Source organism: Cebus imitator, unplaced genomic scaffold (assembly GCF_001604975.1).
Source record: "Cebus imitator isolate Cc_AM_T3 unplaced genomic scaffold, Cebus_imitator-1.0 Scaffold472, whole genome shotgun sequence".
In the NCBI taxonomy this organism is placed as follows: domain Eukaryota; kingdom Metazoa; phylum Chordata; class Mammalia; order Primates; family Cebidae; genus Cebus; species Cebus imitator.
The window spans coordinates 96,821-110,677 of record NW_016107787.1 but is presented as its reverse complement, the minus strand read 5'-3'; the positions used below and the strand labels follow the sequence as shown (position 1 = coordinate 110,677).

The following is a 13,857-nucleotide window of genomic DNA, read 5'->3' as shown; positions in this document are numbered from 1 at the left end:
AAAAAAAAAAAAAAAAAAAAAAAAAAAAAAAAAAATCATTATGGGGGTATGCTTGGTGAAAATGAAGCCTTAAAAAAAAAACCTCCAAACCTGTATTCTTTAGGAATTCATAAGCCCTAGGAGCCAGGGACTGTGTGTTGACCATTTCTTATATCCCTAGCACCAAAAAGAATGTCTTATCACAGTGTCTGGCACATACCACAAATTCAGCCATGTTTATGGCAGCAGTGAAGAAATTGATATAACATATCCATCAATTCACAAAACACAACTCTTATGTTATGAGGGCCTTAAGCTTTTCCTTTATATATCTGGTTTACAGGTAGGAAAAATTAACATACCCATCTTCAGAAAGCCAAGTACCTTCAAATCACTATGCTTGATTTACTTTCTTAAAATTCTTTCAAGGCAAAATATTACCTCCCATTTTACTTACAAAAACACAGAGGTACAAAGAGATAAAGTGACTTGCCACAGAGTTAGCTACTGGCAGAGTCTAACTCTTCTGATTTAAAGATGGGCTGAAAATAACTTCAAGCTAAATATAAAAGATATAGCTCTGGTTAAGATTTATGATCTTAAGACATTTTTATAAAAACCTACTCCCTACAGGATACAAGTACATTAGAAAAATTGTACTTCATAGTTATACTAAATATGCAATTTCAAAAATTTATCAAAAAACAATTTATATTTTACTTACCTGCTAGGGCGTATTACTAACACTGTACACCAGATCAAGATTTAACTAACATAATAAACATAAATCGTATCTCCGTTTCCAAAGAAAATAATGTATAAGGTCAGCTTTTTAAATAAAAGAACTTCTCATAAACTAAAAAAAATCTTTTGCAAGGGTTTAACAATCACTTCTCTAATTACATATCTGATCCATGCCACCACTTCAGGCTTTTAAATGTGTCTAAATCACATTTTTGTTAAAATAGTTTTGAGCAACATATGCTTAAAATGTTCAACTACAAGACCAAGATATTTAGAGATTAGTGTTAAGCCAGAACAACATTCTTTTCCTCCTTAAATGATCCACATATCATCTTAAAGTAAAACATTTTAATGTTGGTGAACATCAGAACATTTTGTTACTGGACTATACACACTGTTTACAAATATTTATACACATAATAAAGTAGCAGTACATAAAATAGCACAACGGACACATTTTTTAAAAAAGTATTAATTTCTATGCTTTAAATGCAACTGAATGCTATAAGCCAGGAATATAACTACATGGAAAAATAAAACTACAATTACTGTACCTTGGGAACGCTTTCGTTTAAGACCTGCCGCATCTGTACTCTCCTTAAATCCTCTCCATTTGAACAGAGAAGGGAGGGAGAAGGGAGGGAGGTGGTAGACAACTAAGAAAGCAAAAACACTGAGCTTCAAAGCAAATTTTAAATGAGGTTTGCCATTTTGCCTTTTTGTTCTAGTATTAACTTTAAAAAATGCGTTGTATTTGAAAAACATTATTCTAAATGCTTTATTTATATAATCTCTAAGAATCAGTAAAGCAAAACATTAGTATAATGTTTATCAAATATTTGCTGTACTTTTACTGAAAGAAAAAAGGCAAATGATATCAAAATTCATTAAAAACAACTGTGATTATGTTTAATGTCTTTGCATAGAAAGAATTTATAAAAATTGAACATGACATTTTCAAATGCTAAGAGATTTATAAACTCCATCTTTACAATACTAAGGTTATTTACTCTTACCAAATTTGTGACTGACATAGCTAACAGCTGATGTACAAATTGAGAAGCCAATAAGTAACATTTTAAATATCTAATGCAGCTTTCCTGAGAAGACACCACAGTATACATTCTACTAGATAGATGCTTTCCACTACTGAAATATAATGGAAACTTCCCTTAGGAAAAAAAAATTCTTTTTGCAACTCTATACAAGTTGTTAAAAGACTTTAAAAAACAAAACTTTTACTAAAAAACAAAAATCAAACTGGAAGCTCTGCTATTTGCTTTTGAAAAGACTAATAAAATAATGAAAAAAGTCATTAGTAAAAATGTATGCTGTGACATCTTGTAAGCATTAACAGACAACACAGAGTAAAGCTAGGCATAGACTTAATATTTGGCAAATCAGTAGATAACCTTAAAGTCAACATTTTCCCTGTCAAATTTTGCTAGTTATATAAATTTCTTTGTATTTTAAGTAAGCAATTATTTAAAAGTTCACTTGAACTTGAGCCTTATAGTTTCTCACCAGTTAATTACAGAATCTTTATGATTAGTTCAAATTTATGTTATAATACATTTGATTTTCATCCTCACTCCCTTCTGTGTTAATGTGACAAAGGTTAAATACTGCTCAAATACAAAAATATTTAATTCCTGTTGTATAGTACTAGAAATGTAACAAATCTGTTGAATATACAGATGTAGTATATGCAAAGATTTGTGTAATAAAATTGAGATATGCTTACAAGACAGTTAATAACTATACCTATATGTAATTTGATGGCTACAAAAACTATAAACTAGAGCTAAAAGCTGGGTTGCTATGTCAGGATTATAAAAACATCATTGTTACAGAGGTAGAAAATGACAACTGATGCAATTTTCTTCACTGAAAATGTTTCTTCTTTCATGTGCCTTCTGGTCAGTTACTGAGGAGTAGATGTACCATTAGACCAGCAAACAGTTTTAAACAAAAAATTCAAAAGGAAAAATATGCTAACATATCAAAGTAAATCAAACTAACATAAACTTGAGACTTTACTGCTTGAAACAAAAACTAGACTTTGTAGATCTGGTAGTAAAACTAACGTGAACCAATTCCATATTATTAAAAAGAATGAAATACGAAACGTATGGACCATCTGACCACATTTTAAAATTATGTAAATGTTTTCAGAAAGCTAGCCTAGATATATAAATGATGGCTTTATTTTCTAAAATAGTATAACTTAAAGATTAAAAAAGGATAAACACCCTAATATGCAGAGAAACCAAGGAAAAAAGAAAAACATTTATTTAAAATATTTTCACAAAACTAAATAGACATGGTTTCTTTCTTTTCAAATGCAATTCTTATTTTCACTTGAGAGTCATCTGCTTTATTTATTACAAACCTTGTAGCATAGAGGGACTAAATTTTTCAACCCAAAGCACAGAAATAGGGGTACTATGGTAAGCACTGCAGAGGAAAAAAGAGTTTACTATCAATCTAAACAAAGATCACTGTTAAAGAAAATTCAAGTCTCAGAAAGCACTATTTAATTTTTTTTTTAAAAAATAAAGTTGTAGTTAAAATTTTTTACATAGTATCAGCAAAAGATGCATAAGCTCAAAACACAATTGCAATGCTAATTTATTAATGCTAACATTTAATAAAATTTTAATATGTTAAAGTCTTACACAGCAATGAAAAACATTTAAAATACTAAAAATATTTCCAATAAATTTCCTTACTATATCTTAAAGAACTTTCTGCATTATATAATTCTGAAAGCAGGAGAGTATTACAAAACAGGGTTACTGCTGCTGATGACATAATAATTTCTACAACAGAAAAACTAACTTTTCCCTTTAGATAAGCTGGCAACCTGAAAAATTCCAACCCCAAGGAAGCAATCTTGCACATCTCAAACGTGCCAACTATAATGGCAATCTTTCTTTAATCTCAAGAAATAAAGTTAGATAAATTTATAAAAATTAAATAACTAAAAGCTAGAAGGTGGGAATCCTGTTACTGACTAAAGAGAGAAGAAAAGGAAAGCTGGTTGGAAGGTGAGGACCCCTCCATCTTTTTAATTGAACTTTGAAATGCTATGTTCACATTATGGGATATATTTATACAGCTATAGTGATAGAAATATATACTTCATCCATCAAATTGTTAAATGTCATAAATCTTTACAGAGACACTAACACCAGTGCTGCTATGGTACCCAAAATTAGCTGGAACAGTAAAAATTCCAATCTTTTAATCTATCGGTGATTTTTATAGTCGGTTTTTATAAAATCTGTCACTCTTCCTTTTAATTGGAGTATTAATTTCTTACATATACAAATATATTTATTGTTATTGACATGGGTGAATAGGTCTGCCATTTTTCCATTTATTTTTCTCTTTGTCCCACTGCCTTTTTTAAAAAAAATCTCTGTTCCTCTTGATTTTGGGTTAACTGAATATTTTTTAGTATTTTAATTCCTCTACTGGACTTAAAAAAAAAACTTTTTATTTTGGAATAATTTTAGACTTAACAGAAAATAGCAAAAATGGTACAGGGACCTATCACATATCCTTCACCTAGCTTCCTCTAATGTTAGCATCTTGCATAATTATAGTACAGTTATCAAAACAAAGAAATTAATACTGGTACAATAATATCAACTAATATACAGACTTTATTCAGATTTCTCTAGTTTTTCCACTAGTATCTTTTTCTGTTCTAGGATCCAAGCCAGGGTACCACATAGCATTTGGTTATCATCTTAGTCTATTCTTAGTCTATTGACAAATTCCTCAGTATTTCTTTGTCTTTCATGATCTTGACACTTCTGAAGAATACTGGTCAGTCAGTTATTTTGTAGAATCATCTTCAATACAAATTTTCTCATTACAGAATTGAGTTTACTCATTTTTCGGCCAGAGTGATGTGCTACATTTACCTATTCAGTTCAACCTATTTTTTACTGATTACTATGCATGCTTGGATAGATAGCTGTAGAATAAGTAAAACACTAATCTAGCACTAGATTTAAGTATAAATGTTTACCAAATTACTTGTTGACGTCTTCATTTCTATTTTTATGTTTCGTCCCAAGTGAAACAATAGGCTTTCACTTATTAAACTGCTAAACATTTCCTAGCCCAGGAGGTAGGGTAAGAAAAAAATCAATTTCCATTTTAACTCTCACAGAGAACTAAATTTACATTAAATTATCTAAATCACAAAAAGTCATTATCTTTTTGTGGGTTATCTTTATTTGTATGCTAAAAAGAGTTACACAGTGTACTAAATCTTCATGTCTCTTTAATTCAATGCTCATTTTGAGATTAGTAAGGGAAGTTAATAAGGAGGAAAATATTAAATACAGTTGGCACTCCTGATCTGCAGATTCAACACCAACCACAGATCAAAAATATTTGGGGGGGGGGGAGGACAAAAAACAACAACAACAAAAATCAACCAAAAAAAAAAATACAGTATAAAAGCATTTACATGACATCACATGGTATTCAGTATCATAATTAATCTAGAGATGATGTGAAATATACATATAATCCTGGCACTTTGGGGGGCTGAGGCAGGAGGAACACTTGAGCCCAGGAATTCAAGACTGGCCTGTGCAACAGAGTGAGACCCTGTCTCTACAAAAAATAATAAAAAAAAAATTATCCTGGAGTGGTAGGGTGCACCTTCTTGGGAGGCTGAGGTGGGAGGGTCCTGGAGCCCAGGAGGGAGAAGCTGCAGTGAGCTGTGATGATGCCACTATACTTTAGCCTGGGTGACAGAGCAAGACCTTGTCTCCAAAAAAAAAAAAAAGAAAAATATGAGAGGATGTGCATAGGTCATATGCAAATACCACTCCATTTTATTAAAGGCACTTGGATGTCCTCAGATTTTGCTATCTCTCTCTCTGTGTGTGTGTGTGTGTGTGTGTGTGTGTGTGTCCTAAAACCAATCACCCACAAATACCAAGGGACGAGTGTACACCTAATCTCTTTGTGGCAAGAGCAACCCTAACCAAACAGACAAGGTCATAAGAAAAAGGAATTATTTATTTTAATGTCCCTGAAGGTGAGAACTATTAGTTTCTTTGATATTCCCTAGAACATTTAACAAAAATCCCTGAATACAATATTTTAAAATGTTTTAAATTATTAAATTAGGTTTTTCCAGAAAGGCTTATGTGAATAATTCCAGTGCACTGTGATTATCTACTCACTTTATTCCAAATATCTTTTCAGAATACGTAATATTGACTGTCTACTACTATGCCTTCTTGTACTTACTCTTTTGTAACTGTTTTCATCTGTTGGCTTTGTCTACTCTAATAGGCTTAAAACTCCTTGAGGGTAGAAATCTTGTCAATTTCTCTCACAAAAGTGCCTACCACATTACTACATCTACACATAGAATCTGACAATATGAAGAGTCAGGGCTTTATTCGTGAAAAAAATTAGGTGGAAAGGGCACTTTCCTCCCTCAAACTAATGAAGTATAAAATTTTAGAAGCTTAGAGGTAACAGTAAAAGATTACAATTTTTTTGTCTTTGTAGTTATAATTTTGAATTATTTTCCCAACAATGGTGGCTTTTAGATAGCAAATGTCCTTTTCTTAAGACTTGTTATTATTTTCAAATGTACTTCACAATTTCTCATAATCTTCAAAGTCAAATGTCACAAGATACCAAGATACGTTTAATGTTGAATAAAAATAAAGTGTCTAAAAATTATGACAAATATATGTTCGGTTGAACATATCATTGTTAATAACAGAACACACTGAATCTTATATGCCACAGTACATTATAAAAAAACAAGTTTTCTTCTAATGAACCTCAAAGAATCATTTTTGAAAGATCACAATGCAAAATGTTTTAATAATTTTTCATTATTACTAATTAAAATTTTACTACTCAATGTATATCCATAAAGATAACACAAATATTACCATAATATCCTAGAGATTGCTACTCTGGAATGACATACACACTCACACATACACATACCCAAAGACATTCTAAAAAATGTATTCACAAATAAACCATGTTCTTACATTTGTCTTATCTAAATTTGAACACTTTGAGGAAACCTGAAGTATCCTGCAACATTTAACATTTAGGCAGGAAGCAGAAGTAAAAAGGACATATTAAATTCTAATTTTGATTGTAATAAAAACAAGATTAGAAACAGGTAGAATCTAGAGATGAAATAGAGCTGATGATTAATTTCCACAGGATGACTTAGCAAATGGAAAAAAAAAGTTCTAACAAAGAATGATAAAGGGGAATCTTTGTATTTTTCATATTCATCCTCTTTCTCCTCCAAGCTCCTAGATTTTTTCCATGCATTAATAATAAGAAATTCAAGTCGTTTGTGATGGTTAAATTGCCATTCTGAGGAAGAAGACTTAGGGAGAATAGAAGGGAAAAAAAAGGGGAACTCAGACATCTCTAATGGCAATAAGATTATTTTATGGCAATAAGATTATTTTATGACAAAAGATCTGTCCTTCAAATACTATGAAGTAGACTTTTGAAATTATTCTGACCAATAGTGAAGAGAAGTTACAAAAGATTTCAGTCACTACCGTAAGATCACAGATATATAAAATTTGCTATTTTTGCTATAAGGAGAACAAAGTATTATATAGCAATCTGTAGAAACATACCTACAGCTCTTACGCTGAGCTGCTCCTTATTTATTGATAAGTAAGAACCTTTACTTTAAATTTTACAGTGAAATAAGGACATATTTGACAATAGATTAGGAAAATAATATATTTAGAATTTCTAGATTGTGGTATCTGGCACACAACAGACAACGATTATTATATAAATTTGTTAGCTTTAATTGCCTATTTATTCAGAAGTCACAAGTTTCCTCAGTTATGCAGGCTTTTAACCAACTAGATGCAAAAGATATTTTAATTTGATATAAGCTAAACAAGTTTTCTTGCTTGTGACAAATGTATACATATGTTCAGAGAGGTAAGAGAGAGCAAAGAGTGGAAGAGAGAAAAATCATGGAGTGTTACTAACAATAAGAAAAAAATCCCCTGACAATTTAAAGCTTATTGTTTTGACATTAATTATGTTATATAAACAATTACTTCCAACCACATAATTCATTTTTTTTCAAGCCTCATTCTATAAATTACCTGATCAATACTGAGTTTTTCTAATTTAGAGATGTTTCATGAGGGGAAAAGAAAAAAAAATCAATTTACATTTTAATTCACTAGATTCAGTAGAGCTTGCCAAGAAACCTCCCAAACAAAGGCAAGCATGGATGAAGAAATGCTTTTACAAGAAAAACTTAAGAGAAATCTACAAATTCTAATCTACCTGTACAGTTATACTCACCCGAAAAGTTGATCCCACTGCCTGCAGTAAATGGAACAATAGAAGTATTTTTAACTTTACCACATATTTTGACGTTTACTCAAGATTTAGACATATAATGAAAACACGGCAATCTTGGCTACTATATAGTATTTTTAACTATTACAAAAATATGCAAGTGCTGAATAAAGAAATGTAAGCAGTAGATTCTTTCAAATTAAAACTTCATATGGTTTTCAATAGGGGATGGCTAAGAGATACACAAAGATAAAGATTTTTTTTGAACTTCAGGAAAAGAACATTAAAATATTAATGAAACTTGTCTTTGATATAATGACAAGGAATTTTTTGGTAAGTTCAATTTCCTTTGATTACTAAAGAATTACTAAAAAAGATTAAACAGGGAGTACGTTGTCACAATTTGTACATTTATGGTAAACTGTGTTGGTATAATGACATTTACCATACATATTAAAATAAAAATTGAGATAGTTCAGATATTTGTAGCAGTTTTAAATTTTTAAATTCTGGAATAATCAATTGTTTAAAAAAATCAAATTTCGTAATTCTAAGCCTCCTGAATTATATCAAATTTACGAACGAAACTTTATCAACTTACTTGGTTTGTAGAATATATTAAATGTATCAATTGATCTTACCATCTTTTCCATCTATGGATTTTGACACTTCAATATCAAAAATTTCCTGCATCTGCTGGCCCCTAAAACACTTGAGATGTTCTTGCTCAATTAAATTACTTTCTTCTTCTTCTAGAGGCTGCCAAGTGCCATCAATAAACCATTGTCCACGCATTACTGGTATTTTATCAGCCTCTGAAAAGAGAAATCACAAAATTATACATTTTAAGACTCAACCTCCCCAAAAAGAGACATAGTATCTACAATCTTATATTTTGCTACTGCTGTCACAAAAACAGATTTTCATGACCCAATACAATCATCTGAAGTTTTTTTAATATTTATTTATTTTGAGATATGTTTCTTGCTCTGTTGCCCAGGATAGAGTGCAGTGGTGTGACCACAGCTCACCGCAGCCTTGACCTTCTGGGTTAATTTTTACATTATTCTGGTAGAGATGTGGTTTTGCCATGTTGTCCAGGCTGGTCTCAAACTCCTGGGCTCCAGAGTTGCGCCCACCTTGGCCTCCTAAAGTGCTGGGATTACAGGTATGAGATCCTGCACCTGGACCATTTAAAGTTTTAAAATCCAGATTTTGAGCCAGAGTGTATCATATTCTACAGCATATACTTTTACTTATATTAAATATTACACCTAAAAATCACTTTGGCATTAGATGGGCATCTATGTATATAACTGACACCCTGAGTAGCCAAAATTAGTAGGCTAAGGAAAACCAGTTTCATGCAAGACTCTGGTGATAGTTGCAATGTCTTAGAAAATATTAATATAAATTCCAGAAATACTGTTTAGAAATAGTGTGTGACAGTAGTGTGTTGCACTTTTTAGAGCTCCCTTGGAGACTAGAGGCTCCTAACTGGCATACAGGAAATGAAAGTATTATATTAGTAAATATTTCATCTACTTTGGGGGAAAAAAAAAATCAAAACAAATTTTCTTGGCTTTTTTTTTTTTTTTTTTTTTTGAGAATATCTGCCCTTTAATTTGCATTTAAAATCTGTTTCCTTAAATACTTCAGTTACAAGTTCTGAATAGTGAAGACAGAGTAGTAGATGCTGCAGGCACTCAGTATTGGCTCCTACCCCTTCCCCCCTCCCCCACCCCCAGGCCTCACTTCTTGGCTCAAGATATAAAAGGGCACTTTCTAATGGCCCCAGTGTCAAAGGTTAGCAGCCTCAGGCCTGGATGCAGTTAGAAACAAAGCCATGAATCCCATTAGCTTCCACAAGATACTTGCATTTAACCATACTCCAAGGAAATCCAATGACTGTGCCCAGATCTAAGGGTAGCACACCTTAGAAATGACCTCAACCATTTCACCACAATGTACTAACACCCTCAGGGTGGCTTCCTACCATAGTCCATTGTCCTCCAGATCTGTGTCCTGCAGAGGAAGAGACAAGGCCCCGCTATAACGCAGGAAGGAACAAGAACTGCCTCCTCAGCTCACGTGCTTACACCAACTTAACTGAAAAGCTGAAGTCAATTTGAGGCAGTCTAAAGGAGACCTCCCTTCCCTAGTCTCTACCAGGCTCTGGCCCTTCCTCGGCACCATGATTGGTCCCACTGCCATGATGTGGTAGAATCTGCTCTAAATAAGAACAAGGTACTGGAATGAGGCCCAGAAACCAGGAAAGGGTTTAGAAAGGGTTACTACAACCCCAGCTGTGAGAGACTCAGATCTTGGTGTGAGCCTGTGATGGAGAGCGTGAGGGCAGGTCTGGGATCTCCTTGCATGAGGATTACATGTGACCTCAGGGGACCTCTGCCCTCTTCTCCCACTCACCCACCGAGATCCCCTGGCCTGAGCTTCCTGGAAGAGGTAGAAGAGGCATCTTGAAGTCAATGACAACAGAGAATGAAGGTGCCATTTAAGAAACAAAGCAGCACCTCTGCCTGTGTTCAATCTCTCCACACAGGTGGAATCAAGTGAGAATGTGCACAGCCAGGACAGAGGCTGCTCTGAGCTTGAGAGGCACAGCATCCTCCTAGTCGTCTCTGTAGAACAGACTTTCTGAAGACAGAAACTTAATCATGTGGTCCCCAGGGGTTTCTCTGTAGTATACTGGCACTAGGGAGAAGGAAAATCATCTTTGCAGAGGGCTGATGGAAGAAAGGCAGGAATATTAATGAGCATCCATTAAGGCTCTCTCTCTCTCAAGCCTAAGGAATTAAGATAGTCAAGGGTGTGAGACAGGTGCAGAGAGGGAGAGAGCCTGGCAGGAACACCAAGAAAAGACCTGTGACTGCTAGTTACATAGTGCTCTCCTTCCTTGCTTGAGGCCAACAGCATGTGCCTGCCTGTCACCAGGCTAACTTGGGACCCATGAGGGGGCAGGGTTAAGACTGGTTTTCAGTTCCTGCATGATTTGTTGGGTGTGTGGCTTCCTCCTAAAGATCCAGGAGGAGGACTCTGGGATCCTCTATAGCCGCCTTGATTTTGCGGAGGAAAGTCACAGCCTCTCTGCCGTCAATCAGCCGGTGATCGTAGGTCAGTGCCACGTACATCATGGGCCGCACCTCCACCTTGCCTCCTATAGCCACAGGCCTGTCAAACATGGCATGCATGCCCAGGATGGCAGACTGAGGGGGGTTGATTATGGGCATTCCAAAGAGGGAGCCAAAAACTCCTCCATTGCTAATGGTGAAGGTGTCACCATCCATATCTTCAATGGCAAGTTCATTCTTTCAGGCCTTCTCTCCCAGTTCAGTGATGGGTCCGTTCAATATCTGCATAATTCATAGCTTCCACATTCCTAATGACTGGAACCACCAGACCCTGTGGGGTGGCCACTGCAACACTGATGTCAATATAATCCCTGTACACCACCTCTTTGGTTGTATCGTCAATCACTGCATTTACAACAGGCTGTTCCTGCAAGGCAAAGGCTGAGGCCTTCACAAACGCCAACATGAAGCCTAGTTTGAGGTTATGTTTCTTCAAAAAGGCCTCTTTGTGCCGAGCCCTCATCTCCTGGATGTTACTCATGTCAATCTCATTAAAAGTTGTCAGCATTGCACATGTATTCTGGGCCTCCTTCAGACGCTGAGCAATGCGCTGCCGCATCCTGTTCATTTTCTCCCGATGTTCTGAACGCAGACTACCTTTGCCAGCTCCTGGCTCAGCTAGTGGAGGGGCAGCAGTGGGTTTTACTGCAGACACAGGTTTGCTAGAAAGAGGTAGTGAGGGCGAGGGCACTGATGACATCTGAGTGGGTATGGGTACTGCAGGGGGAGGAGGAACTGCCGCTGCTGTAGGCTCTGCTTTTGGGGCTGCAGCAGCAGGAGCTTCAGCTGGTTTGGCCTTAGCAGGAGCAGCACCAGTTTTCCTGAGTATGAAAAGCGGAGTGCCTCCTTCGACTTTTCCCCCATCAGGTACCAAAAGAGCTTCAATCACGCCATTTGCTGGTGATGGAACCTGCACAGATGTCTTGTCAGTTTCAATCTCACAAACCACTTCATCTTCCGCAACTGTGTCTCCAACAGCTTTCTCCCACCTGACATCCCCCTCTGTAACAGATTCTGCAAATGCTGGGGTTTTGACTGTAACCAAATCACCCTTGCACACAGCCGTAGTTCTGAAGAAGCGAACACTGAAGACACTACTGTTGTTAATGACAACCTTCCTGCTGTTAGGGTAACCTGGTCCCTGGCATAAGGAGACCCCGGGCAGGGAACGTCTCCCTAGAGGGCAGTTCCCCTTCTGGAAGGTGGTGAGCGAGCGGCTAAATGCCCAGGACACACAGCGGGACCGGGACAGCATCGTGGTTGCGGAGCCGAGGGCGGGCAGACCTTGGCTAACTTTTCTTTGATTGAACACTGTCCCTAGAAACTTAAGACTTTTAATTGTTATTTAAAATACCTCACAACTGTTAGCTAGGCTATCCTGAAGTCTTTAAAGCTATTTTTTTAATAAAGCAAAAATAAAATAAAAACAACCAAGGCCTAAAAGTAAAAAGCAAAATGAAATAAATGAATCTAACTAAATAGAGTGCTGGGGGTTTAACCACATAAAGAGAAATTTCAAGTGACTTTAAAATTCTGTCATTTATACACACATATTTGGAAATAAAATACAGAAAAAAGAACTGCAAACATCTTAAACCTTTTGCAATAACCATAGTTAGTAATATTATTTTTATCATTAATTTGAAACTATAAGATGAATGTATTAATTTTATTAATATAATTAAAACTAGATTTTAAGCATAATACAAAAGAGATACAAATATAAAAATCAAAGAAAGAAAAACACTTGTAACCATAAATTTTAATTAGAAATGTCAGCATGGACTAATGATGTATTTCCTCTTTGAAAAATGTTCTAGAAAAGGCCTAGAATCGAAGACAAAACCAGTATAACTAAACACTCCTACTATAAAGACTGTGATCTCTAAATAACATTTCCCATTAAAAGAAATCAGGGGTCCTTGAAAAAATGGATAACGTCAGGTTTGGGACAGGAAATATCCTAGATGATCTTGAAACATCTTGTCATACTAGGTTTGTACTGTGATGTATTTAAAATTCTTTATTATGTGTTTCTATTGCAACTTGCATTCTCCTATATTCTGCTACAGTGATTCTGATATATTTAGGTGTTTGCTGTGTCATCTGGTACAAAGATACTAAAAAATATTATAACTTCACTGTGAACTATGGCTTTAACCATTATAAGTATACCCTGTCAGAGGAGGATTCAAGATGGCTGATTAGGAGCACCTCAGAATTGCAGCTCCAGTGAAAGCACGAAGGGTGAGTGGACGCTGCATTTCCAGACAGGTTTTAACTGCCCACAGACCAGGAGATCCCCAGGTAGAGGAGCCCCACAGGTCGCCGGTGCAGCTGTTTTGGCTGGTGCCCCGGCACGGCAGGTCTCTGTACAAAATACACTGGTCCGGGCGCTGTTTTAGCTGGCGACTGGAGCTCTTGGGAGACAGAGTCGCCCATTCAACTGATAAAAAAGGGGACTAAAACAGGGAGCCAGGCAAGGAGATTCCCGGACAAAAAAGCACCATGAACCTCAGGGCGGCCGTTTCAACCAGTGCAGAGGGTTGCCGCACGGGAAATCACACAGATCCTGGCACCTTTTCAACAGGTGACTGGAAAAACTGGGAGACAGAGTGGCCCCTTGAAC

At 35.6% G+C, this 13,857-nt stretch overlaps 2 protein-coding genes across 8 annotated transcripts in view; both read right to left on the bottom strand.

The window, feature by feature from the left end:
• DDHD1 (DDHD domain containing 1) overlaps positions 1-13,857 on the bottom strand; it is a 114,026-nt gene that overhangs the window by 59,978 nt on the left and 40,191 nt on the right. For 2 of the 7 annotated variants that reach the window (XM_017512382.2, XM_017512384.2), the window contains exons 2-4: positions 8,721-8,894; positions 8,083-8,103; positions 1,278-1,379 (exon numbers count right to left, since the gene is read on the bottom strand). In XM_017512382.2, coding sequence (XP_017367871.1) covers positions 1,278-1,379; positions 8,083-8,103; positions 8,721-8,894 — 297 coding nt within the window. The remainder of the gene's footprint in view (positions 1-1,277; positions 1,380-8,082; positions 8,104-8,720; positions 8,895-13,857) is intronic. The other 5 variants (XM_017512385.2, XM_017512387.1, XM_017512388.2 and 2 more) reach the window with 3 other exon arrangements.
• LOC108291913 (dihydrolipoyllysine-residue succinyltransferase component of 2-oxoglutarate dehydrogenase complex, mitochondrial-like) lies at positions 10,407-12,526 on the bottom strand. The gene is given in 2 exon segments (XM_037732773.1): positions 10,407-11,435; positions 11,437-12,526. Coding segments are annotated over 2 exon segments (1,371 nt in total). The 5' UTR covers positions 12,484-12,526; the 3' UTR covers positions 10,407-11,111.